The sequence below is a fragment of the Bemisia tabaci genome, chromosome 4 (assembly GCF_918797505.1).
Source record: "Bemisia tabaci chromosome 4, PGI_BMITA_v3".
NCBI classification, from domain to species: domain Eukaryota; kingdom Metazoa; phylum Arthropoda; class Insecta; order Hemiptera; family Aleyrodidae; genus Bemisia; species Bemisia tabaci.
In genome coordinates this window covers 10,843,413-10,869,347 of record NC_092796.1, presented here as the reverse complement: position 1 = coordinate 10,869,347, position 25,935 = coordinate 10,843,413, and the positions used below count along the sequence as shown (strand labels likewise).

Below are 25,935 nucleotides of genomic sequence, written 5' to 3'. Positions count from 1 at the left end.
ACATAATTTGCCATTCTAAGACGACTGCGACATTTAATCTGATATGGTATTCCCCCGAAAGCAACAAGGAGGGACCCTGCCTTAACGGAACCGGGTGCCCAAGTCTTACGCTCAAGGCCGCTCAAGCCCCCCAGGCCCTTCAGTTACTCCCTAAAGAACACCACACCAGATCAGAGCTCATGTATATAGCATCTTGTTTCTGAAAATACAATTTCTGATAGGGTTTCAAAAGAAGAAATTCGGAAAATCAACATTGGACGTATTTATTACCATCAAATTCTGCAACATCAATTTTTGGGACTGATAAAAATATAAACATTAGAACTTCTAAACATAATTAAGAGAGCAGATTTAGAGAAGGGATCTTGTTATCCTAGAGTAAAAGTTGAGCAATACATGTTCAGCAACATAATCAAAATGAACTACCCCCCGTCTGATGGGGTTAAAGCTAGGCAAGATTTTCTGCTTCGGATATTTTGGATAATTCATATACATGTCTGTTCTAAAAAAGTTACATCAATTCCAAAAGCTTCTCAGTTATGCTGGACACCATTTCTTTTTTAAAGTCATAGTTGCGTATGGTTCTACAAGAAAATGACAACAAGGTCCCTTTTCTTAAGGTCTGTTTCATTTTGGGCCTACGCAGAGAGCTATTGCAACTTGTCATTACAAATCATGAGGTTGTATTATTCTGAATGGAATCAATTTCCACATCACTACTATTTGTGACTCCTAAGCAACCTGGTGTCCCTTGATAAGTGGAAATGTTTAGAAAATCATAGGTAAATAGCAAGTACTAAAACATCTAGAAAACCATGATCAAGTCTTTCAGGTGAATTTGATATTTTGTTGATTTTAAAATCCAGTTGATGGTGATTTCTCAATAACAGGAATAGCTAAAATGTACTAAATAAAATGTCTTAAGAATAAAAGTACACCAATTTTAACCAAATTTCATTTTAATGGTACAATGGTTTAAACTTCCTTTTTCCAGCTTTTGCACAAACTACCTTTTTTTTTAGTGCCAAGATATAATGATTAACAAACAAGTCATTGAATCAGGTATCAGCTCCTCCTGCGGGACCGCCGGGCGGTCCCGACAAACATGGCGGCACTGCCACGTTGCGTTGATTATATAACCTACACAGCGTAACTGACAACTGAAATCGTGAAATAAAAGATGATAGAAAAGACGAAACTTGGCAATCTTTGAGCTATTAGGTAGAGTTATTGTAGCCTTAAAAGTTTTTTTAAACTTCGGGGACTTTTTTTAAGTTACTTTGATAAATGAATGATAAATGAATTTTGATTGTTTTGTCCTGTGTTTTTCATAACCCATTGCAACATGACTATTCCTGTAGTCGTGAAATCACCCTTGACTTCATCGGGTCAATTGTGCCAGTTGTGAAATCATGATTAAATGTTAAAACTCATGACTTGGCAAAAAATGACAAAATCCATCCAAATCAAGGTTTTGCGCTTGAGGTAGATATCTCGTTTCAAAAATCGTTCATCTTTCACCGAGGTGGTAAATACCACAATATCCTTCACCTTGAATTGATCAATTACATAATTACAATGGTTGCTCAACGTGCATCACCCTTACAATTAAGACAGGACAAACTATGGTTATAGCTATCACGGCTGATATGTGATCTTCCAATTGGAATCTAAGAATTGGATGGAATTCATTGTGTTCTGCTAATGTGTAGGTTTTAAATATTTGAAAAAATTCTGTGCACAGCACATCTGACCCATCAAGTATTCCTCATCAGCTATGAATAAAATTTCTGGGGTTCTCGGCCTCCCAATCGGCTGTCATGAAATTGATTCAACTTCTGAGTTTTAAATTGATCACATAATAACAAAGCATCAAAAACAATGTTCGTTCTCACCATGAAGCAGTCTGAGAAAACGCAAAATTCAGGAGCAAAGTGTTTGCACACTTCAAAATAAATTCAATCATGTTACTTATCTTAAGGACATGTTTCTAAATTAGCTAAATATATTAATTGAGTAAATACACACTTAAACTAGGAATCTTAAGACAAACAAAAAATAACATTTCATAACTATTAGACATAAAGAGATCACAGTGTGAGCGTTTCCCTAACTGCTCTGGTTATAGCGCCTTGGAAAGTTTTGATGCTATGTTGTTAAGAGTTTCCTATTTTCTCTACGGAAAGAAGAATGTGTCATTTAGGGTACAACAATTTTGATGGAAGCCTTCAGTATGATGGACTTTAAAGAGACACTTGCATTAGTGATATATTGTGGCAAATACACATCAAATCACCTTAAAAGAGATCCAATACAGAATTAAAACTTTGTTTGCATAAGAATACTGAAAATACTTGATAGCCGGTAGCAAACTGTTATATTTTTGATTAAATTGAGGGGAATTCTGAAATTTCAATCCAACACAAAGAGTTTTTTGAATTGCGTTGAGTTTATTTAGTTAAAATATCAGAGAGGCAAACGGCGGTTGGATCACATTCATTCAACTGCATGACATTTCATACTACATGAGAGATCTTTCTTGGAAAAAAAAGGATGGGCAAACCGATGAGGCAGACAGAAAAGCAAGTTGACTTGTTACGTTTTAGGAATTTAGGACAAAGGTGAAAAAAATGACTCTAATAAATATTTTTGTGGGGTGGGTACCTAACATTCAAAAAAGTTTGGTCTAGGTGGTTTGGTTCATTCTCAAGAGTAATTTACCTGTCTCACAGTCCGCGCTAGTCCTTAACTTCGTCTGAAAAATATTTCTACGCGGTGACTTACAATGTAAGATATACAGATTTGTAGGTGTAGGTACATAGTTCATTTTCAACTGCATTCATTAAAAATATTTTTTAAACCCTGTTGAACAAGCTAATAATTCTATCTTTCTAGAAAAAAAAAGAAAAAAAAGACACACATTACACAATTCTTGAGAAAAGTCAAATTCTAATTCTTTCGCAGAATTGTTATCAATAAAAAAAAATCATTCAATTAAATATTTACAAAAAATAAAAACCTCTGTAATGATTCACTTTGGATATAATCCTGAACAGCAAGGACTTCAGTCCTTTTTCTAACACCGAAACTGACTCGCATCAATTTAACATTGATCATGTGTGATGACAAACATCCGTTTATAATGATGACATGGCATCATGATGAGGACTCATTCCGTGAATTCAACACTCTGAATGAAATTCAAAGGAAGCACGGTACTTGAACAGATTTTAAGGAGGACAGCCCTAATTACATACTTGCTTTACTTTGTGCGACTATTGGGTAAATTCAGTCTGTGTTTTTCAAGGAATTCAAACAGATTCTATAAATTGTAAATGAATTGTAAACTTTTTGAGAATCAGAGCTTCTAAAAGATATGATTGATGAATCTTCCTTGGTTTGAGACAAGTTAGAACAATGAAAATACAACAGTATAGATTGCCAAGTCCCAAATGAGGGGAAAACAAAACTGTAATTAGAGAGGTTACCATGTAATTTTCTGAAGTCTATTTAATGAGCAGTACCCCTCTTAGAGGAGCAATAGAACTTGCATTCATTTCTGGTTTTTTTTTCATAAAAAAAATACACACAGAGATCAGATATATAATGCTACAAATAAAACGTTTTTCACAGGTTTCATTCCTTTTTTTTTTCAATGCAAAATCATTTGGAGTCTCTGCTTTGGGGAGAGCTGTGAACAACATTAAATTGTAACTGAGTATCATTAACTGAAACATCATTGACATGAAATAGACGATCGCGAAAGAGAGAAATACAAAAGTAACATAAAAAATACAATCAATGTTAAAACATGATTTCATCAGAAATAACGATTATTAAAAGTATACAACTTTCGAGAGATTATATAGGCATGACTCAAACAGTGCCGTGTGAAACGATCACAGGCAAATGCAGTGCATAAATACACTTAGAATAACATTTATTTATTTATTTTAGAGGAACAATATATCTTGAGCTGTGCTCTAGAGCTGCCAGTACATCCTGTTTTTGTCTGACGTACAGGCGACCCTTTTTCCAGGGGTTCTGGAGCTGGAGCAATTTGAAATCGTCGCGAAGGCACCTCTCTCGAGCACCAATCACAGCCACGAGACAGAAATTGCTCAATTGATCGTTTGGGTAGATTGGACCACCTTTACCCTTGAAGACAACTGCCATATTTAACTGTTTGACCACCAAGTCCACGACTTCTCTGGCAGTTGTGCGAGGGCTAACGTGCAACTTCAGGCTTGTCCCTGCTGCCAGACCAGTCTCATATGCAGCGTAAACCTGAGAAGAGAAACATAAAGTTAATATTGAGTGGGAAGGTATAGGCATAGGCAAAGATTCTTCGCCGATTCCGTCTCCGTGTGGTGGGGCTCTCACATCCCTGAGACTGGTTTGCGCAGGAAGGTAAAATAGTAAAAATCAAGTATTTAAACGGAACTAAGGTAATAATTGAAGACATTGACAACTGAACAAACTATTTGAATTAAACGAACAAGAAAAATTGCGTGAACAACAAAATATCACACAATTTGCTTTACTTCTTCCTCTCATTCTCTTGGTTGGTGTTGGAGCTCTGCATGAACCCTCCGTGGAAATGCGATTAATATTGAGTTAGTCAACATTTGTCCTGACTTCTTAAAAGCAACTTTCCCCTGCAACAAATTGCGGGAAAACGTCCTGTGGAGACATGACCTTAGTGCCTTTGATTTTCTCAAGCAGATAGGTACATACTTTCATGAAGGAGCCGATAGTTTCGAATAGTCGATTCTCATAACCTTTCAAATTACCATTATCTACTTCACTACTTTCTTTTATATAATTGGGACGTAGTATACAGAAATGCTATCTGAGACACATGCAAGATTTAGTCTGTTCCTCTCCCCCCTCCCCCACTTTGAGTACATCTTAATATTTCTTATCATATCCATTCTTAACAAAATTAAATGAAAATGACATAAAATAGAGAAGTCTGTGTGCAAGAAAAAATTTGAACTGGTTCTGCTGCTATTGTGCTTTTTGAAAAGTGCAGACCAATCGAGTACAGACCATTATCGTTCATGATAATGTTCTGCAGGCTGATAGTTGAAATTGATAGACAAAGCTATAGACAACGGAGACAAAAGGGATATGGAAGGATCCTATTGGTGGAAGTGGGTGGTTGCAATGGACAAAGAATATAATTAGGACTATCTAACAGCAACACACGAGACACCCTATGGTTTGTCAATCATTTTCTCCCTAATTCTATGGGAACCAACCATTTCAACCAATAAGATCGCTCCATACTCCTTACGTCTTCTTCCTCTATTGTTTTGTCTGTAAATTTCTTCAGCCCGCTGAGGTTTCTAATAAAAAAAAAAGTTGAGGGGGAAAAAAGAGGTGTCAAAGTGCGCAACAAATAAAAAATTCCTGGCTCTTCAATAACTAAAAATTGCAATTGTTGCTGATAAAAAAATTCAAAGCAGTTGAAAAAAAAGCAGCAAAAAAACAAAGTGATACAGGTAACCTAAAAAAGGCAGAAGGACTTATATTTTAGACTCAATTCAACATGGGAGCCGGACAAGTAGGTATTTCTTAAGGCATTCCAGCCGACCTTTTGACCCCTGTTCCCCCTTACAAGGCACTCTAAAGACAAAATTTCATCCCTCTTTTGAATTACTCCAAACTGACCTGATCCTCTCCCTTCCCATTGTTCAGAAAATAACAGGAAAATCATGAAAAACAGGTGACAAAATTATTATCATTGGAAAATATACACTTCTTTTTTCGAAGTGGGAGGTTTACATAAGACCAGGTTAGACCCCTCTCCCCCTAGTAAGACCCTATAAAGCAACATCAAACTCCCCTTCCCTTCAGTAGCTTTTATGAAACTTAAACAGTCCATCGATTAAAGGAACTGAAAATTGTTATGAAAGGAACAAAAAACACAACAAAGATGCAAACTGCGTGCTAATAATTGATACCGCAGTTACCTCAATGTTGATGTAAGTAAATTCCTCAAGCTGCTTAGGGATCCTGTGAAAAACATTCTCTAGTTTAATTTTGTTACGGGTACAGAATTATATGAGGAAATTTCTATAAAATTCAGTAGTCAATTAGTTAGTTGCTTCAAGTGAGAAACTGTCCGTTGAGCGTTGCAGGTTTGTCAAAATCAACAACTAGAACCTATCCTGAAATATTAGGCCATATTCACAACTCTTTGACAACGGCCTCTGTCTCCCTTTGGTAGACATATCATTTCTGCTCTGCCATTTTCATTTCTGTGCTTCGAGACGATAAGCGAGTTCTGAGATTTTAAACTTCACTCTATGAGTCAATTCATTTGGCATGAGCTCAACCTTTAAGGATCACATATTTGCAAACGGTAAGAAGTTTAGCAAGCCTCTTCCCTTGCAGATCTAGCGTCCATGATGGGATTCTATATTCGTTTTCCAAATTGATAGTTATAAGTTTTAAGAAAATTCGTCATTCTTTCTGACTGTTATAGGTCCAAAAACTTGACTCACATGAATTTTATAGGCACAAAAAAAGTATTTGTTACAAAATCGGAAATAAATATTAGGCTAAAACGCAAGGAGACTTTGAGAGGAAAAATCGAGGGAGGAGAAATCAGAATTTACCTGCAAAATTCCTGGAGAAGGTGTCGGCATGGTGACTCCGTCTTCTTCCCCTTCACTCTTGCTCCTTACGGCAGACACTGACTCATCAGAGGAAAGAGAGCGTAGACTGCCAGAGACATTTAACATGCTACCCCTGAAATCGTACAGAATTGAAGCATGACACGAACATGAAAAATGAGCTACATTGTGGACTAGTATCCACCTCTGTGGAATAATAAATCTCTATTTACAATAATGTAGAAATTTGACCTTTGGACGTTTTTAAGTATTATTCTTTAATCTGCAAAGTGCATCCTGCAGCATTCAATCCTGTGAAATGCAGAATTGATAAATTTTACTCAATAAATTTTGTTATCACTATGAGTCATCCAACTTCCTAAATTTTTATTTTTCTTCAGATATTATTTTATTCATAAAGAGACACAACTTGTTGATTTTCTTGGTCATTAGCGGGTGATAATCTCTGGATGAGCCTGCTATCCTCAAATTTTTAAATTATGGTCAGTGTTTTTTATTGCTGCACTGCCTCTCTTCAAGAGCGTGGACTCTAAGAAGTTGGGCCCTGAATTGGCCAAGGAAGGAACCTCTATTACAGCTTTCATTGATAAAAATTGATCGAATGAAGTTGGTTTAATTCTCAGTCTAGTTTAACTAAGGAGGCAAACATTCCAATTATAGATAGATAAATTCTCAGACTCAGCGTTCACGACTTTCTTTAGTACAAAAATAACATGTGTCTCTCCCAGAGCACAAGTCTCACAGTTAAACAATAAGTTTCGACTTAACTTACCCAGGTGTATTGTGTAGCAGAGGTGGAGTTGCCAGCCTAGAGCAAGATGCATGGTGAGCCAACGTATCTTCACTTTTTGACGGAGGGAGCCTGCTTGTACTACAGCTGGGAACCATAACTGGAAAAGAATCGTGGTAATGTTAGATCGAGCAACAAAAGTGAGCATTTGGAGAACCAATTTTCATAATTTTCCACTTTAATTTATTTACTCATTTATTTGTTTTTTCATAGATAAACGTTCATAACCGAGAGGAATGGAACAAAAATTGATTAATATTAAAACAGAAGTGTCGCTTTGCTAGTGTTCAGCAGGATGGGTGGTTTTACCTATTTCTTAATTTTTTCTCCTGTCGTTTTCAAAACATTAAGTTGTAGGCCAATGAATCCATTTTTGAGCCAGTAAAAGGCATCAAGTTGGATTACTATCTCCACCTTTGAGTCCTGAACAAAACACATCAAAAGTTTGAAAAACCTTTAATTTTTGAATAATTAAGTAACTCCGAATTGTCTTGACTCACGTTTTGATTAAGATTTTTGGACGTCTTTTGTCAAGCTATTCATTAAAAGAATTTCTCTCAAACGGGGTACCAATACGTGCATTTAGTTTTTCAGCAATGAAGTTACTGTTGTGAATAGTCACACATCACTCGGCATTAACTTTTATGACTCTTGCTCTTTCATGGCAATCAGGAGAGATTGAGTTCAAATTTTGAGTTGAAGATAGAAGGAAGATTTTAGAGGTGCGGCAGCCATTAGAGTGATTTTAACTTCCATCTTAAAATTCAAAATATGATTCACAATTGAATGAAAACTTACTTGGGTTGATTATGGGTATTGGAGGTGGCGGCCTTGTGGGTATCACAGTAGGTGGGTTTACTATGGATGTCGTGGAGCAACTTGCGTAACTTAGCTGCTGCTCGCTGCGACTGAGCTCAGCTGTTGCTGTTCCAAGGAGTTTGGCGATGCCTGGCCCAGGCCAACTACCCCGCGTTCTCACTCCAGACGGTCCCGGAACTGGCGGTTCAAGTAGCTGCTGTTTAAAGACACAATGAAGAGAATAAAATTGAGGCTGGTGTATTATAACTGTTCCCTGGTATACCAGGGATACAGTCATTAAAGTTGTAGTCTCTTGGAGCCCATATCATAACCATTCAAAGACAATAAAAGCTCCAGCTTGAGGCAAAGCACTCAAAACAAGTTCTGAAAATGTGATTACGATGGATAAATTGAACCAGAAATGGACAGACGAATGTATTGATACTTGATCCTGAAGTGGGATGTAACTGCCAATCTCCTGACTTCACCCAAAAATTTTGATGGCCACTTTAACAGCAAGAATGATTTTCAAAAGTCATTTACGGTAATTCGAAAGCTAAAAAATTTTTTGGAAATGGAGCGAGGAATTTTACAGGCAGCAAGACCACAACAGGTATCGGTATTGCACCAGTTTTTTAAGCCCCAACTTCGGCCTGTCCTCTGTTTTACAGACACCTAAGTCTGATTTTTAAGAAGACTTTTAAAAATGATGTGCTGTGAAATTATAAAATTGATGGCCACACTCAAAATGGAAAAAAATGAAAAAAAAGACTGAGACACAGAAAATTCATGTTTCTTGGAAATTTGGTAAATCCTATTGTACCCTTCCTTTAAAAGGTTTCCGAGTCCAAAAAATAAGTCTAATCATTGATGACTTAAATGAAGTTTTTTACTGAAAATATTCTAAAATGAAAAAGTAAATACTGATAAAAGGAACTTCAAATTTTACAAACTGTGATCCTAGTAAAAGGAAAAAAAAGCTTACTCTGGGCAGAGGAGACTCGGTAGTAGCACTTGGGTTGCGTGGGTGCGTTGCTAGGAGCTGCTTCATAACTGTTGGGGTTGGCGAGTTTCGGTCACGAGCAAAATTGAGCATGTCCATCAGCCAGCGGACAGATTTCCAGCAATCGCTTAGATTGGATTGCAAAGCTTCTAAACGCGTCAGTCTCTCTTTAGCTATGGCAACTTCAGAATTGCTAAATGCCTGGAAAAGAGAGTGATTTTGAATATTTTTAGCTCAGAAATTAAGAAGAAGAGCGAAGAAAAGAATGTCAACTTGACAGCTTGAAACTACATCAACTGTTTTTAATTCATTAGAAAGAATATAAAAGCTGAACTATAGACTGATTATTAAACTTTGATTGATTTTCTGCAACCTTGTTCCAGCTTTATTTCCTATACGTGAAATGCAAGGGGAGGAGAAAATGTTTAAGGGCGGTTTTTCCTCTGAATAATGAAGAAACTCTTTTAATTCTACACTTTGCTGTTGACTGAATAATTATCGCCCGAGAGCAAAAAGATGCACAGAACGTTACTCAATAGTTGGCGGCTGAACATCAAAAATGGGGCTTCCAGGTTAATATGAGTGAAGCAAAAAAGTTAACTGTGTTAAGAGCTGTGACCATTTGAACCTAAATTGCTCTGATCTTGGGATCACTTCAAAGCGATTTAAGATCCTTTCTCCAAACTTTAAAAATCTGTCAACCTCCAATCAATAATTGAGAAGTAAAATGTTAAAAATGGATGATTCTTACCTCCCTATGACTATGTTGAGCGAGAGCAGTGTTCAGTTCAAATATACAACTAAGACGAGAATAACGAGAAATAAAAAGTTTTTGGTAGGCTTGAAGATAAGCGGTTTCAAATACAGGAACAGGCAATGCAATCATGTCGTTGCGTGGGAAAGGAAAGTCTTTTTGACCTGGCGGAGCACAGGCTACTTCGATCGGTGGTATCACCATCAACAAACTAACGTCCGCACTCATCTCTACCACTTCGATGTCATAGAAGCTGCAAAAGAACGAAAAATGATTCAAAAACGAGGAAAGCAAGCAGACGCATAATAAAACTCAAGGAAACAGGCTGAGTAGCTAAGAGCATAAACAAAAGGAATAAGGTGAAAGACATTGGAAGTTTTAAACTCAAACTCAAATTGTTTTTAAAACTGCTGACAAGTCCCAGAATTTTCTTCATTCTATCACTAGAACAATTTTGACAGATTAATTCTATAACAGAGAAATCTTGTGGGAGATGCTCCAGTGATGAAAACATCCGAGCTCTGAAATGCTCGAGTCATTTTAAAAATAATTTGGTGTCTGAAGTTGTGATTTTTTTTTGCTACCTCCCTTGTGTTTGGCTAAAAAATTTAAAAATCAATACCAATCAAAGAGAAGATTTTGATGGGTAATTGAATATATAGAGAGAGATTGCATCCATCACATAAAACACACATAAAATACCCGTTACATTGCTAATACGTGTTACAAAGATGTAAAAATTGAAAACTATTTTTTAGTTTTAAGTTGCAAATCTCTTTGCTACATGAGAACATGTATAAAAGGATGTCACCACAAAGCTACAAAACCACAATGAAAAAAACTTTGTGAAGAATTTAGGAAGGTGCCATTAATAAACCCATTTGTGAGAAAGATCTTTGCAAAAATTTGTCTTGTTTCAAAGATACTCAAAGTTATGAGACTTCCATGTTGAAAAAATGCATTGACAAAATGAGAATTGTTGGACGTACCGGTGTTGGTTGATGTGTTCAGGCAGTACTTGCATGTAAGTGAATAACCGTTCGGCAGCTGCGGCGATCTGATCAGCAAAGAGCTTCTGTTGTTCTGTTCCGTTAGATGCATCCCCTTGGCCGTTAACTAGCCAATCCCATTCTTCACTGTAATTCAGAATAAAACAACGAATAGAATCAACTAAGACAACTTCAAAGACCTCCTGTTTCAAATTCATACTGTCAAGACTTTGAAGTTCAATAAAATTTTGGACCTAATTTTTGTGATACAATGAACCCTAAATTGACAGAGCCTGATTTAAGAGTAAATCAGCTCAGGTATATTTTCAATGCAATACCAGAGGCAAAAGGTCGCAATCAACATTTTTCGAAAAATAAAATTAAATAAAATTCTGAAAATGCTTAGGAGGGGATCTATATAAGTGAAAAATCTAGTAAAGATCTCATGCCATACAGTGAAATTTTAAATATTTCAGTCCAAAAGAATTTGTGGAAGAGACATCATGCTCAGAATGTAGATGGAATGTTGAAAAAACAAAAAAATTTGGTGATTCCAATAGACTGTGTAGGCTGATGGTCAAATTTTTAAGATCTTTCATGAGAGGCAGTTGAAACCATTGGCGGATCCAGCAATTTGGCAACACCGGATTTCCTCCATTTAAACGTATGGAAATGTGACGATTCTCGGAGGGGCCAGGTGCTCCGACAAGAATCGATTATTTAGCATAGGTTTAAATGAAGCCAATCCGGTGTTGCCAAATTGCTGGATCCGCCTCTGGCTGCAACAAGCATTTTTCAAAGTTGTAGTGATAATGACCAAACTAAATAAGAATGATAATTCAGCGATAAATAATTTTGAGCATAAAATCTCTGACTTACGCTGTGACATGTGGATTAGCCCTGATTTTGCAATGCGGTGGTACATTTGGTGTTTTTGTTGGAACGATGACATACAGAAGATCTACTGAGCTGCGCATTTTCAGATAGCCCAAGTACAAACCCCTTTGTAACTTCATGCTACTCACTTGATGATAAGTAATTTGCTCCTGAAAAACAAACAAGACATTATGTCTACTATTTCTAACAACCGGCAACTTTTAGGCTGAAATGATTTACTCAGATGCACAGAAAAGGTGAACAGAACAAGTTTTTTTCTTTATTTAGAAAAAGAAAAAAAAAAGAGAGAAAAAAAAAATTCACATTTATATGTACCGTGAGTGAGTGAAATACATAATGTACCTTTAGAAATTAAGTGGCAGGTGATTTAGGATAGAATTTGATTCAAAGTAAATTAAGCAGAAAAGATAGCATTAAAAACTCCTTGTTCAACTCTGCAACGTCAGTAAGAAATTTGTAGGAACCACAGGTGCGGTTTTACTGTAAGAAAACTTCGATAACCAAAACTTGAAAACCTTCATTTGTTCTTTTTTTATTTTACTTTAAAATCAACTTTGAGAGTGCAAATTGGCTCAATCTTTTGACTTCAATCAAACTGCATGAATCAAATTGCACAAGGGCTTTTTTTTTCTTTTTTTTTTTTTAAAAAAAAAGAAAGATCAGATAAACTCACCTGAATTGAAAACATAAGAAGCTCACTGACATTGGCTCCCGCAGGATCTATCATACACGTTCGCTTCATGATTTTTCCCAGAGGCAACCACTTCGAGTTGAGAACAGAAATGTTCTTGGGATTCCGACAGTAATTTATGGTACATATTATGGTGGTCCCATCTGTATCTTTTAATATCCTATGGTAGAGTTGGCCGAGGTCTTGAACACCTAAGGCAGCCTGGAACACAAAACAATGTGATAACAGAGATTATAGAAGAGCGTATAATCACAAATTTGGACGTTATTGTGCAAAAAGGAATATATTTTGCAGTTCATAGCTCATTTTACAAACAATGTGTGGGTCAGTGGTTTTCCTATACTGATATAATTTTTTACGTAAAAGCCAGGAATTATAGTTCCTTATTGCAAAATGTAGTCCCTTTGCTCGAAGATACCTAAAGAACTCACTCCAGCTGTGTTATTATACATCATAAGTATTTTTACATATGGAACATTGAAGCAGGTGAGTTTAAACAAACCCTGTGAAAAATTAAAGCCAGTGGGAGGTATTTTGATGTAAAAATACGCTCAATAAAATTTCGGTGGTCAAATTCCTTGGAACTGCTAAAATACCTAACTGTAATAACATGTGCATAAATAAACTATTTTACTAGAAATTTTTGTCTTTATTGATGGGATATTCCCTTGCCGACAAAGGTAGAGGGGAATAGAGCCCGTGAATTGAAGATGCTATTTAAATTTTGCGGAAGTCAGGTGTGTAAAGTTCGTGTGGCTTCCTGCGCTTTAAACGTCTGGTATCCCCTGCCCAGTCCAGAAGCTTAATTGCCTCTGGATTGGGATGGGACTCCAGACGCTCTTCATACCTTCCGTACATACGGGAGATGAAAACGTCCATACTTTCTAAGCCGAGTTCAGATCTGATATCCTCGTTCCTCATATACCATGGAGCGTTTGCTATTTGTCTTAAAATTTTGTTCTGGACCGTTTCCATCTTCTGTATGTTGGAATTGGCAGCGCAGGCCCACATCTGACTGGCGTATGCCCAGATTGGTCTTATCATGGACTTGTATAGTAAGATTTTATTATTTAAACTAAGTTTAGATTTCTTTCCGAATAACCAATACATTTTTAACAGTTTGAGTTCGATTTGCTTCTTTTTCCTAGAAATATGTTCAGCATAATTCAGTTTAGAGTCCATGATAAGACCAAGGTATCTGGCTGCTTGTGATTGGGGTATAGCTTGTCCATTTAGTACCAAGGGAATATGGACAAAATTCCTCAGTGTGAAAACCACGTTTTCAGACTTGTTTGGATTTAACTTGGACCCGTCAGCATTCGTCCATTCCTCGATTTCATCCAGGCTGGTCTGCAGCATGTCCACAGTTTCCTCATAAGTTGGGGCGCTCGCGAAAACCGAAGTATCATCCGCGAACACACCCAACTCAGAGTTTCCTTTAGGTTTTGGAATATCTGCTGTGAACAAGCTATACTTCACTAGCTTCAGAGAAATTCGTATTGAAAAGTTATTTACACTCAGACAAGGATTCTCTTGAAATACGGGACACTTCTCCATTGATCTTGTTGATGAGCTGTTGTACCACTGAAGTGCTGCAGCACAAGTATTCTAGTAAAGTAGAGGTAAGTAGAAAGCAAAAAGCACTCACTATCAGCTGAGCACTTAAAAACTTAAAAATTTAACGTACCTGCATCTGCATTGCGGCTGTAAGTAACTTGACTCTAAAATGTACAGATGATGAATTTAGTGATTTTTCCATGTCATTTTTCATCCATTTAATATCCTCCCACGTGCAGGAAACCTGAAGAGAAAATAACATAAGAATCAAATTGAAAACACTTATGTTTCACAAATAAAATATAAATTACCGTATACGCCCGCAGATAACCTGCACCTTTTTTCCCAATTTTGAGGCTCGAAAATCAGGGTGCAGGTTACCTGTGAAACTCACGAAATTGCATACCTATCAGGCGCTACTTTACTATGCTAACAAAAAAGACCACCGTGGGCGCGTGTGGGTTTTACGGGAATTTTTTTTTTGACCCTCTCAAAATCTGGGGTGTGGGTTATCTAAGTGTGTGGATTTTCTGTGGGCGCATATGGTAACAGAAATATTATTAGGTCACAATGAGACAAAGAAAGAAAAATATTTGGTTTAAAATTTTAGTAAAAGAGAGAACTAAAAGCTCCTAAAATTTTGCTGAATCAAAAAGTTTGTGCTTCCTTAAAGGATCAAATTAACAATCCAAAAAGAGAGAGAAAAAGAGGGTGCTGACTTGTTTTACATAATACATTTTCAGACAGCACTCAGGTTTCAAACAATGAAACACATTCAATACAGTTTTCTGCTATGAATAAACTGAGTTGTGTGCGTAAGACTTAGGGTCCAATATGTCAGAAGTTACAAGTATCAAATATTCTTTTGTTTCATAACATTAGAGGGTGTGAGTTTGAAATAAAGAGAGATCTGTTTACCTTCAGGAACCAATGGAAATCATGATTCAATGCTCCTGGGTAAGTTTCATCCACTTCAATCACAGGCAAAAACTCTTCATTTGTTACTAAGACTTTGTCCTCATGATAAAATAGACTAGACAAAAATACACCTCTGAAACAAAAAAAGGAATAAAATGATATACCAAAAAGAAAAGAAAAAATTGAAGAGAAGACGCTTCTCATGGTCAGTTCAATAATGATCTCATAAGACTTCAAGTGTGGCGACTTATGGGATGAAGTGAGAGTTCTTCCCTTATTCACAGTTCACGACAGATAGTCACAGCTAAAATTGGGTGTTTTCAAGGAATTTCAAGGAGATCTGAATGATAAAACAAAAAATTTTTCAGGATGTTGTAAGGGCTTCAAACAAATTTTGAAGCACTTTCAAGGGCATAAACTAACCTTTAGAGACCTTAAAAATAAAAGTTTCCTCTTCCTTTCTTCTTTACGGTCTATGTACATAAAGGGAGGGATGTGCATCATATAGATATGAGTTCTGATTTCCCCCTAATATAGTTACGCATCATACAATTCTGACTTTTGACTGGTTTAGGAACATATTGCTTCTCCACAAATTAGATCTCTTTCAAGCCACATGACATTTCAAAATTGATCTCTCCACTTTCACTGGTTAGGTGATGATTTAAGAAGGCATCTTCAGATTTGAAACCCAGTCCTCACCTTCGCAAGTGTTTCTGAAATTTGGAGGTAGCTGTGAATAACTGTTTGATGGTGGTTTTCTTCTTCCGTTGCCCGGCTTGAGAGTCTGAAACTGATGGATCTTTGAAATCTTCGATATCTGGTCGGTAAATTCGGATTTCATTGAATAGGTCCTCTAAAAGTTCTATCTTATCTGTACCCAGTCTTTCTTCTTTTTGTGAGATATCACGCCAACCTGACAAAAAAGCAAAAATTAATTGAAATTAATTGACATGATCTCTATTTGTTTAAGTATGATATACAACAAAAAGGACATTGCCAGATGGTTTTGCCTTCAATTTTGTCACGGATCAACTAGAAAAGTTCACTTGATGAACAGGTTTGTTTTCATCAATGTTGGCAAAGAGGCGACCGTGTGAAAACACCTTACAATCGCAGTAAAATGTGACAAATTTTTTAATTGCCTTCACAATTAATTACCCATCTGCTACTTAAATATGATGTTATGTCAATACAAAAATAAGATGATATATACTTAGGAATCTAAAAATTGAAACAACTGACCAAGTTACTGCATTGTTGTCAGTTATCATTGAATTCAAGTAATTAGGTCTAGAGAGGACAAAAAATTGGAATGAGAAACTATTAATGCTCGATAAAATGATGAATTGATGAAGTATTAATGAGCTTTTTCCTCACATTTGCTTTACTATTTTCAGACTAGGAGGCTTCACTTTTCATGAGCATCAACGGCAGAGTGGGTGGTTTCTGCTGAAATTTCAATTATTAAAAAATGACACAAGTCATTCCATAGAGATACGAAAAGAAGAGAGTCATTTCCATAAAGTTCCATATAGGTAGATATGCCAAATGTTCAATGACACATCGCAAAGAAGAATATTCACAATTGAAAATCTTTTAAATTCTATTTTAATATCAAGACTTCATCCACAATATCATTTACTCACTGGAAAAAAAATTGTGAATCAGAAGTTTTTCTTATAAAAACAAATTAAAAACTGAGATAAACAGTGACAGCATGTATCAGGGGCTTGAAGGAGGGGAGGAATTTCTGCTGGAAGCCCTGGACTTTGGGCTTAAAAGTTATACAAAAAAGGTATTTCACACAGTAAAAATGCCATTTTTTAGCGGTGAAATTGTCAATCTCAGGGTAAAAACGTGACAAAAACTTTGATAAGCAAAAAAAAAGAGGTCATCACATTCAAGGGCCCCCTCCAACCCCCCCACTTTTTGGACCTACGCACTGCTTCTGGAGATAAAATCTGCAAATTTGGTCAGAATATTTTTAGTCTCAGAATACTGGTCAGACTAGGGCAACTTACTTGAGGGTATAACTGAAGCGGGCATTGAGTTTTTGAAAGGGCTGAATCCTTTGAGATTGCCGCAGGCAACTCTAAAGAAGTAACGATCTCCATGAGTTAAGTTTTCAACATTAACAGCAGCTTGCTTTGCATCTAATACATCCAGAGATCCAGTTAAATTCCTAAAATTACTGTCTTTACTCCACTCAACTGAAACAAAGATAGTTAGTCAAAAGAAACATGCCAGACTTTCATGAGTAAATTTTGATAATTAAAAAGTGATACATAATGTTGTCAATAAGGATGCCTAATATTTGACTATCGCATGCTAGAAATTAGCTCCTTCTGGATTGGTGAATGTAAAAATTGTAAAACAATCCACGAATGGTCCATGATATTTGGGTTGGGTGTACGTAGTTGGATCATTTAGACTAAGAGCTATATTTTTTTTGCGTAGAATTTCTTCATGGTAATGCTTCAATTAGGGATGACAATACTTAACCGATACTTCCAAAGTATTGATACTTTTGATCGATATTCAACGATATCGATACCATATGGTATCGATCCTTAGACCCCAATATCGATGATATCGATACTTAATCTGATTTAGCTATGAAGAAGGCCTCTTTTTCTTTTTTAAAAACTTCTCCCTCTCCTATTTCACCTTCACAATGCACCGTGACAAACGATGGAGTAATCAAAATTCTCAATTACTTTTGTCAAAAATGTTAAAAGCTCGGTTCGATAACTGTAGTAAAAGGCTCATAATAGTTGACTAAGCACACGAATAGCTGTTCGAGAGAGGGTTTCCTGGCCGAATGCTCAAGCAGGTAAGGCGACATGAGAATTCACCTCTGCCGCACAGAAAATGTACAGGTTCAATCACGAATATCTCGCTTCTACTCGCAAAAGTATCGATTTTTGGCTTCACTCAATGCTCGATACCGTAATCGATGCTTTGAGTCGATACCAGTATCGATACTTCCCGAGTATCGACATCCCTAGCTTCAATGCATTTTATATTCTATCAATCTTCTTAAGGGTCTGTCAATTCAACTGGCTTAGATGAATCCTACTGATTGAGTTAATTATAGTACTTGAAGGACGGAGAATGTTTCCATTCAAATTCAATCACCATTGACTAAAGATCAGTTACCTACGGATGAAAACATCCTTACTCACCTTTGAATTTAGTGGTTACAGGTGTATCTTGATGATCTGGTTCCTTGAATCTCACGGTAACTGAGGTTGATTGCGTTACCTCTGCCTCTACAACAGATGGGGGATCAGGTACTCCTAAAAAAGATCATGCAAGACACACAATTAGAGAAGTTCTTATCAAAGTCTAATCGTTATAATGTGTTGAAAATTTGCAACTGTAAGGTAAACAAAACAATGTGCTTTTATGTTGCCAAGATGTAATACCGAATTACTTAATTATAATTTTTAGTTACCATTGGGCAACATTGCTAATCAACTCCCGCTCTTTTTTCCCGCCAATGCACAACTCGTTCAAAATTTTGGCGGAAGATTCAAATTGACGGCAAACTCGTAGAGGACGCGCTTGCTGAGCAAAATCGTCCCTCTCTTCCTTTTCGATTTCTCTGAGGCTCTTAAGTGTCGACCGTAATTACATCGCCAAAACTTGGCATTTGATCGACTATTACTTTGGATTTGTACAATTAAATACAAAAAAAGGAAAATACGACAATTCCATTCGGCAACATTGCCAACCAAGTCCCGCTCTTTTTTCCCGCTATTGCACCATTCATTCAAATTTTTGGTAGGAGATTCAAATCGACGGCAAGCTTGGAAAGGACCACTAACGGAGCAAAATAAACAAAGCGAAATCATCCCTCTCTTCCTTTTTACTATCTCCGACACATTTTGGTGAAAATCTCTGAAAATTTGGAGAAAATTGAACACATGCCAGATCGTCAACAAGACGTACAATAAAATCTCGCTAAGTCGAACTTTACAGACACGCCGATTGAGTCTAATTTTTTCTCGGTAGTAGTTAGAAATAGTTCTCGGGCAAAATTTGTTGTTCGAAACGTCGAACCGACTCCAGAACGCAAATAAAGGTGACTTGACGATTTTCCCATACCTTTTAAATTCCCTGACATACCCTGGTATTCTCTGACTATACAAAAACTTGACTTTTCAAAAGGCGATATCTCGTTTAATATTGAGCCAGTGGCGTAACTAGAAATCTTCGCGCGCCCCCGCCGATCTGAGGCTGCACCCTTTCATGCCATAAGTTTTGGGCGGCGCACACCCCCCCCCCCCCCCCCCTGCCCGTCTAGTCGTTCAGATCTGAATAAATGGGAGAAAATCAGGGTATCGCTATGAGAATAGAAAGAAGAGTGAAGAGGAAATTCAAGTCCCAAGAAAGTATGAAAAAATTTGAACCCAACACTAGCAAATAGTTCGTTTAATATCAGTTAACATGCCAGAGATCAAGTCGGAAATTACACTTAGTCACACCGTGGGAGTGTTAAGCACTTGTTCTCCTTGCTTTCCTCTTTCTTCATCTTTTCTCCCTCTCCCTCTCTCTCTTCCTTCTTTCTTTTTCTTTCTCTTTCTCTCCTTCTTCCCGTTTTATTTTCCCAAAATTTTGCGCCCCTCGCATCGCTGCCCCCCCCACCCACCCGCCCAGCGTGGCGGCAGGTATGGTAGTTATGCCACTGTATTGAACGTAGAAAGTTGCTGTTTGGACAGATCTTATTATTTTTCGCTGCTCTTTATTAAGAGGCAAGCTATGTATGAACCATTCTGAGATGAGAGGTGACTTACTAGTCTGGTCGAACCCAGAGATCATTTTCCTGAGTCCTCTGAGGCGGCGCTCCCAGAGGGAATAGTTCTTGGTTGCCTCGGCGACGGCGGCGGCGGCGGCGGTGGCTGCGGCGGTGGTGGCGCTGCTTTTGGAGGTGGAGGTGGAGGCGGAGGTGCAGAGGGCGCTCGCCGCCGCCTCGTCCTGCTCCAGGCTCCCTCGCAGCTCGTCCAGCTTCACCTCCGCCTCGCTCATCAGGTCCCGCAAGTGGCTCCCCATACCGTCCCCATCACAATCTGCAAAAAATTTCAACATAAATATCACAAAAAGTTCCCACTTACTCAGGATAAATGGGTGGCCGAGGGGAGGGGGGGGGGGGGCCTAACACTCTAATGACGTCACGTCCAAACTCACGTACACGGAGAAAAAAACCTCGTGCGTGGGACCCGAAGTTCAGGTCATATGGATCTCTGAAGTTTTCGGATTGAGTATCTGAACACTTAAGGTCTAGCTGACGAGGTTCGAATCACACATCTGAAACTTCAGTTCTTACATCTGAAGTACTTTACATTACTACATTAGAAGTTTTTCGAAAGTGAGAACTGCAGTTTTTCGGATGTGAAAACCGAAGTACTTCAGATGTAGGAACTGAAGTTTCAGATGTGTGATCCAAACCTCAGCAGCTGGACCTAAAGTGTTCAGATGCTCAATCCGAAAACTTCAGAGATCCATACGACCTGAACTTCGGGTCCCATGCACGAAGTTTTTTTCTTCGTGTAGAGAGCCGATTTTCTTAGAATTCGTCCACTGGAAAAAAATCCTGGCCGTGGAAGCCGTACTTACGGGTTATATGGACATGCCGTCCGCGTACCGGGCTCAGAGGCCGAAAGTTCCAGGCGTAGCACCCCGAGAAATTGAAGCTACGGCTCCAGCACCCGGAACTTCCGGCCTCTGAGCCCGGAACGGACGGTATGTCTATATAGCCCGTAACTTTTTTTCAGTATCGAGATGTGAATGAATGATAAAACCAAAAATCAATCCAGAAAACGCGGAACGCGCAGCGTACACAATAGGTCGTATTCGATAGTGGTTCGATGTATCGTTTGGTTCAAAACAATAGAACGAAACCTCAAAAAAAATTTTAGAATTTACGTTGGAAAACTAAAAATGAGAAAATTCCTAACAATTTCAGTCTTCATTACCATTTTTTACTCATGAGTTTCAAAAACCTACATCACAAAAAACCCGTTCCCTCACAACCAGATTACTCGATGGACTTTTGAGGCTATGTTAACACGTTGAACCGATCGACATCGATACAATCTCGCCTGTTTTGATGTGTCGAATACGATCCATAAGTGAATTTCCGCGAGTGGATCTGGGGAAGTTTTTGAATTAAAATAGCAGTAAAAAAGGCAGATTTTTGACGTAAAAATGAAGAAATATATTTTGCAAAGTGTAAAGTACCTAATTTTTCTAAGAAAGGGGGTGGAAGGGGCGAGGGGGGGGGGACCTGACATGTAATGTGGGGGAGAAGAGATCTAAAATGTATGTTTTAAGCGTGACATAATCTACAAACATCTCCACATCGAGCGACATAACAATGAATGATGGAACCGAGAATCAATCTAGAAGTCGCGGAGACTTCAACGCTCGGTGTACACAATAGGCGAAAAAGAGTTTTTGAAAGAGAGAGATGACGTGTTTCCGAACTGGGTATTTCATTCATTTTTACTGCTTCTACTATGGTTTCGATCAGATCAACCGTAATCTAGGCTAGGAGGACTAACCTGAAAAATTTGGTTCCGAACTACGATTAGAATTCCAGGCACAAGAATTTACTCCTTTTCTCACCTAACATTACGTATGTATAACTGAATAAAACATGGGTGTCCGACAGAGTCTAAAAATTAACTAACCAGACGTAGTGCTTGCTCACTACTTGATTGTGACGAAACTTTGATCGCGCAATTGAAGTTGTACTTACACTTATTGCCTTCTTGGGCTCCGAACGCGATGAGCAGCCTCACTAGCGCCTCGTTGCGTCCTAGATAGGCCACATCCAGCAGAGAAAACCCGTCACTGTTCACTCTGGAAAGAAGCACATTTATAATCAATCGAATTATTCTTAAACAATGGACCACTAGACAAGGTACGAATTTCAGCAATCTGATACATTATATAATTTATAGATTGCAGTAACAATTTTAAATTGTTTCCACAGACCACGGCTTGACAATATTACCAGATCAAGGAATATCGGAAAAATTTAATGTTTGGATTTGCTTGATGAAACATCTGTACTTAGTTCTTTATTTCAAATGATTCATCAACTATACATAATCGACGAGATTGGCTCAGTTGCGTGTGCCAGAGAGCGATGCGTCAAAATGATTATCTTTTATTAAACCAAAAGGAGATCAGGTTCCAGCAAATGAGACTTGATTGCGTTTAAAATTTGAAAAGTACTCATTCTCGAAAGTCTGCGTTGAGAGGAATGCAATTACAAGGACAGAGCATGGAATGAAACTTCAGTACAGAGAAAGTAGGTAAACTTACTGGTTCAAGTTGACAGTGTTGGTCTCGAGGATAGTTCTTGCCTTTTCCAAGTGCCCATGTTCGACGGCAGCAAAAAGGGCTGAAACATTAATAATGCTCTGTCAAGAAATGGTGGGCACAATGAGGTCAGTTTCAGTATACCAGAAATTTTGGAGATATTTTCAGAAAACGCTTTACTTTTTCCCAAGGCTAGTAATTTAGCTAATCTTCCCTTATTTTAGAAATCTAAGGTCAACTCTAGAAAAGAGGTTTGAAAAAGTATTAAAGTCAAAAATGCTTACCTTAATATGACAATGTGTAACACGAAGAGAATAAAAAATGGGTAATGTTTTTCGAGGCAACTGGCTTAGCAACATTCTGTAATTGTAGGAGCTAAAATGTCTTGCTCGGTTTAGAAACAACGTATATATTATTATTCGCTCTATGCTTATACGTGTTTTTACCGATGAGCCAGAAATTGTAGTTCCAAATTGCAAAATGTTGTCTATTGTATTCTTGCAAAAGAACGGGTGTACCAATTTTTGGGCACCGTAACGGAATTGACGGAGAATTTGCTTTAGGTATATAGTAGGTATAGTATTTTTCCGAGAACATGTGCGCAAGACAATAAATTAAAAGGAAATCTACTAGGTGCAAAGAATTTGTGCACCCAGGTTGCAACGTGATGCCTCATATTTCCGGCAAGATTTTAGCGACGTTCTGCTCAACTAATCTGACGGTTGAAAAACTGGAACATTCGCGTGTGCTTGAAATGGGGGATGATTGGATCAGTTACGGGGAAAAATAAAAATATAATGATAATGAAAACTGAATATGAATGGAAGGTTAAAAAATGTAAATAAAAACGGATGGAATGGATGCATACCATGCAAATGTATATCAATGTGTTGAATTTTTTTTCTCCTTGGAACCGGATTTTCAGGGCCAACATTTTCCATCGCTTCTTTCTCAGATGCACTGACCTCTGCGGGAAAACAAAACAAAAAAGGAAAAAATAATAAAAAAGGAACAAAACAAAACAGGGCAAAATCAAAATGGAACAAAAAAATCGTACCAAAAACGTAATAGAAAATAGTCAAACTAAAAATTAAATGAACAATAAAGACGTGATAAAAATGTACCAAACGGAGATGATAAAAAAACACAAAGAGACCAAACAATACTATAAATCAACGGACATGGAAAGGAGCGAGGGAGAAATCACCGAAAAAACGCGACTTTGGAAAGTCACACGTGACCTCGAATGAAAATTCCAAAATCATCCCGGAACGGTCGCTTTGAAATGAAAATCATTCGACATAGTTGGCATATAAAGTAACAAAACGTCATTCTGAAGGTTAGTAACCTCATAAGCGGCGCAAAGCGTTTGAAACGAGATAAAACTCTGAATTAGTATATTATCGTCATCCACATGTAAATGAGAGAAAAAACGATTTTCAGTGTCATGATGTTCGACTTCTGCGCCTTTAAAAAATAGCAATTTCACACCAAAAACTCTAAATAACCTCGTCACCTTTCGGCCAAAGTAACACAAGCGCCAGGAGACGTTGCAAAATTTCCGCCGCAATGTTATTTTTTAACAGAGAAATTGTTGGATGAATCTGTTTGAGCATTTTACTGAATTTTATAGGCAGCACAAAGAAAATTCAGTGAAATTTTCGGACAGCTTCGTTGAACAATTTCTCTGTCGCAAAATATAATGGTGGCGGAAATTTTTAAACGTCACATGGCGCTTGTGATACTTTGGCCGGATGGTGACGATCCACGCTTGAAAAAAGCACGTAGCTGCCGCGGCACTAGGAGGTTAATCATCTGCACCCTCTGAATTCCCTCTAAATTCTGAGGAAAAAGAGGGTGAAGGCACTCTTAGTGTCCGAAAGTTGATTTTGCTTTTAACTCTATACTGAGAGAGGTTAAATTCAAATAAAAACAGCTGTTGGCTAATCGTCATTAAATCTGCAGGGGATCGGATAGCAATTACGTCATATACTGTTCTGTATACGTTTATTGCGTCTTGACGTCACGCTAACGCGATTCAAAATGCCAGCGTGTAAACTGGGTGAAATGCGAGCTCCTCTTTGAAGAGCGTTAACCATTATGCCAGGTGACTACAGGTGCAACATCCTTTAGCAAACATCGCGAAATTTTCCGCGAAAGTTCCGAATCATTTTCCGTTGCTCGTAAAAATGCCGACTCACGGTGACAACGTTTCTCCCGCCTCCGTCATTGGACGGGGAACTTCTTCGAAGTTACGCCGTTCCGTAAAAGCCCGAGTGCGGACACCGTTACCTCCACTAATTAAGTTAGAGTGTAAGTGCATTTCCGATGTGGTCAAATTTTAGGAAAATAGATGGATTTTCTGATGGGCAGCAACGAAAATAAAGAATACACTGGGAAAAAAAACACATTGGATCCAGAGTCCAGACTCTTGAAAACATGACAAGAAAAAATACTCCTGATTCAATCGGATTTTTGCTTTAATCCAAAAGAAATCCGCTCAAATTAAGAGGCTTGGTTCTTCATTTAAGCAAAAATCCGATTGAATCAAGAGTATTTTTTCTTGTCGATGTTTTTAAGAGTCTGGACTCTAGATCCAATGTTTTTTTTTCCAGTATATAATACGGGAAGATTTTCATGCAAAAATACAACCGGAACGATTTGGAAATTCGGTAGGGGATTGCCAGCCCAAACTATCGATATCATTTTGTGGTTACTGATACAACGAGATCACTGAATTCGCAAACATTTATGTGGGTAACCATGCTTTTTATACAACATTTGAGTCCCTAGATTGAGTTATTGGATCAGTCAATTTATGTATTTCATACCTCAATCATATTGATCAGAGAAAATTCATAATAATAATGAAAACACGTGTACTTATGAGTAATTATTTAACATCCTTTGAGTTGATCAATTGGACTGCATTTTGCAATTTGGAACTATAAGTTCTGGCTCTTCCGGAAAAACACTAATGTGCATAGGGAAACTAATGGCACGTACGTTGTTTTTAAACCGGGCTAGAATTTATAGCTCCAAATTGCAAAATGTAGTCCAATTGATCATCATAACTTTGGTCATAAATATTGTTTCCAAAGCGATGAGGTACATTGATTCATTCCGTTCCAATTATGTAAAACTGACCAAAATTAACGAGGTAAGTACAAAAAACTATGAAACACGACATTTCGTAACAAATACTAATGCAATTTCAGCAAAGTCTTGTCAGATTTTAATAAAACTTAGATAAAACTTGCATTAGAATTTGATCAAAAAGCTATTTGCCAAAATCTTGGCCTCGAACTGGTCTAAAAACACGTTACTTCTCGAAGGGAAAATCAAAGGCAGGTGCCGTTGTAGTTCGCCGTACTAAGGAAAAACACCTCGTGCGCATTTGCCGCCGAATTTTTTCTGATAAAATAGGATTATTTTCTGATAAAATTCTACGCGGCATCATTCTCCATCGGCTAAACTGAGAGAAATAGACGCCAAAATATAAAAAACTTGCACTGGAAAAAAAAAAACACATTGGATCTAGAGTCCTGACTCTTAATAA

The 25,935-nt window shown here is 37.6% G+C and overlaps 1 protein-coding gene across 7 annotated transcripts in view; it reads right to left on the bottom strand.

Annotated features, from left to right (window-relative positions):
- Positions 1-247: 247 nt before the first annotated feature.
- The window catches only part of wake (ankyrin repeat and fibronectin type III domain containing protein wide awake), a 370,794-nt gene continuing 345,106 nt past the window's right edge, over positions 248-25,935 (bottom strand). For 4 of the 7 annotated variants that reach the window (XM_072299299.1, XM_019046069.2, XM_072299303.1 and 1 more), the window contains 18 exons: positions 23,245-23,343; positions 22,380-22,458; positions 21,808-21,911; positions 19,844-20,116; positions 18,230-18,343; positions 17,066-17,254; positions 15,744-15,957; positions 15,042-15,174; positions 14,254-14,367; positions 12,549-12,767; positions 11,858-12,024; positions 10,979-11,125; positions 9,987-10,242; positions 9,218-9,436; positions 8,233-8,449; positions 7,417-7,534; positions 6,627-6,759; positions 248-4,287 (listed from right to left, as the gene is read on the bottom strand). In XM_072299299.1, the coding sequence (XP_072155400.1) occupies positions 3,949-4,287; positions 6,627-6,759; positions 7,417-7,534; positions 8,233-8,449; positions 9,218-9,436; positions 9,987-10,242; positions 10,979-11,125; positions 11,858-12,024; positions 12,549-12,767; positions 14,254-14,367; positions 15,042-15,174; positions 15,744-15,957; positions 17,066-17,254; positions 18,230-18,343; positions 19,844-20,116; positions 21,808-21,911; positions 22,380-22,458; positions 23,245-23,343 (3,134 nt within the window). In that variant the 3' untranslated portion in view covers positions 248-3,948. Of the gene's footprint in view, positions 4,288-5,978; positions 6,022-6,626; positions 6,760-7,416; positions 7,535-8,232; positions 8,450-9,217; positions 9,437-9,986; positions 10,243-10,978; positions 11,126-11,857; positions 12,025-12,548; positions 12,768-14,253; positions 14,368-15,041; positions 15,175-15,743; positions 15,958-17,065; positions 17,255-18,229; positions 18,344-19,843; positions 20,117-21,807; positions 21,912-22,379; positions 22,459-23,244; positions 23,344-25,935 lie in introns of all 7 variants that reach the window. The other 3 variants (XM_072299300.1, XM_072299301.1, XM_072299302.1) reach the window with 2 other exon arrangements.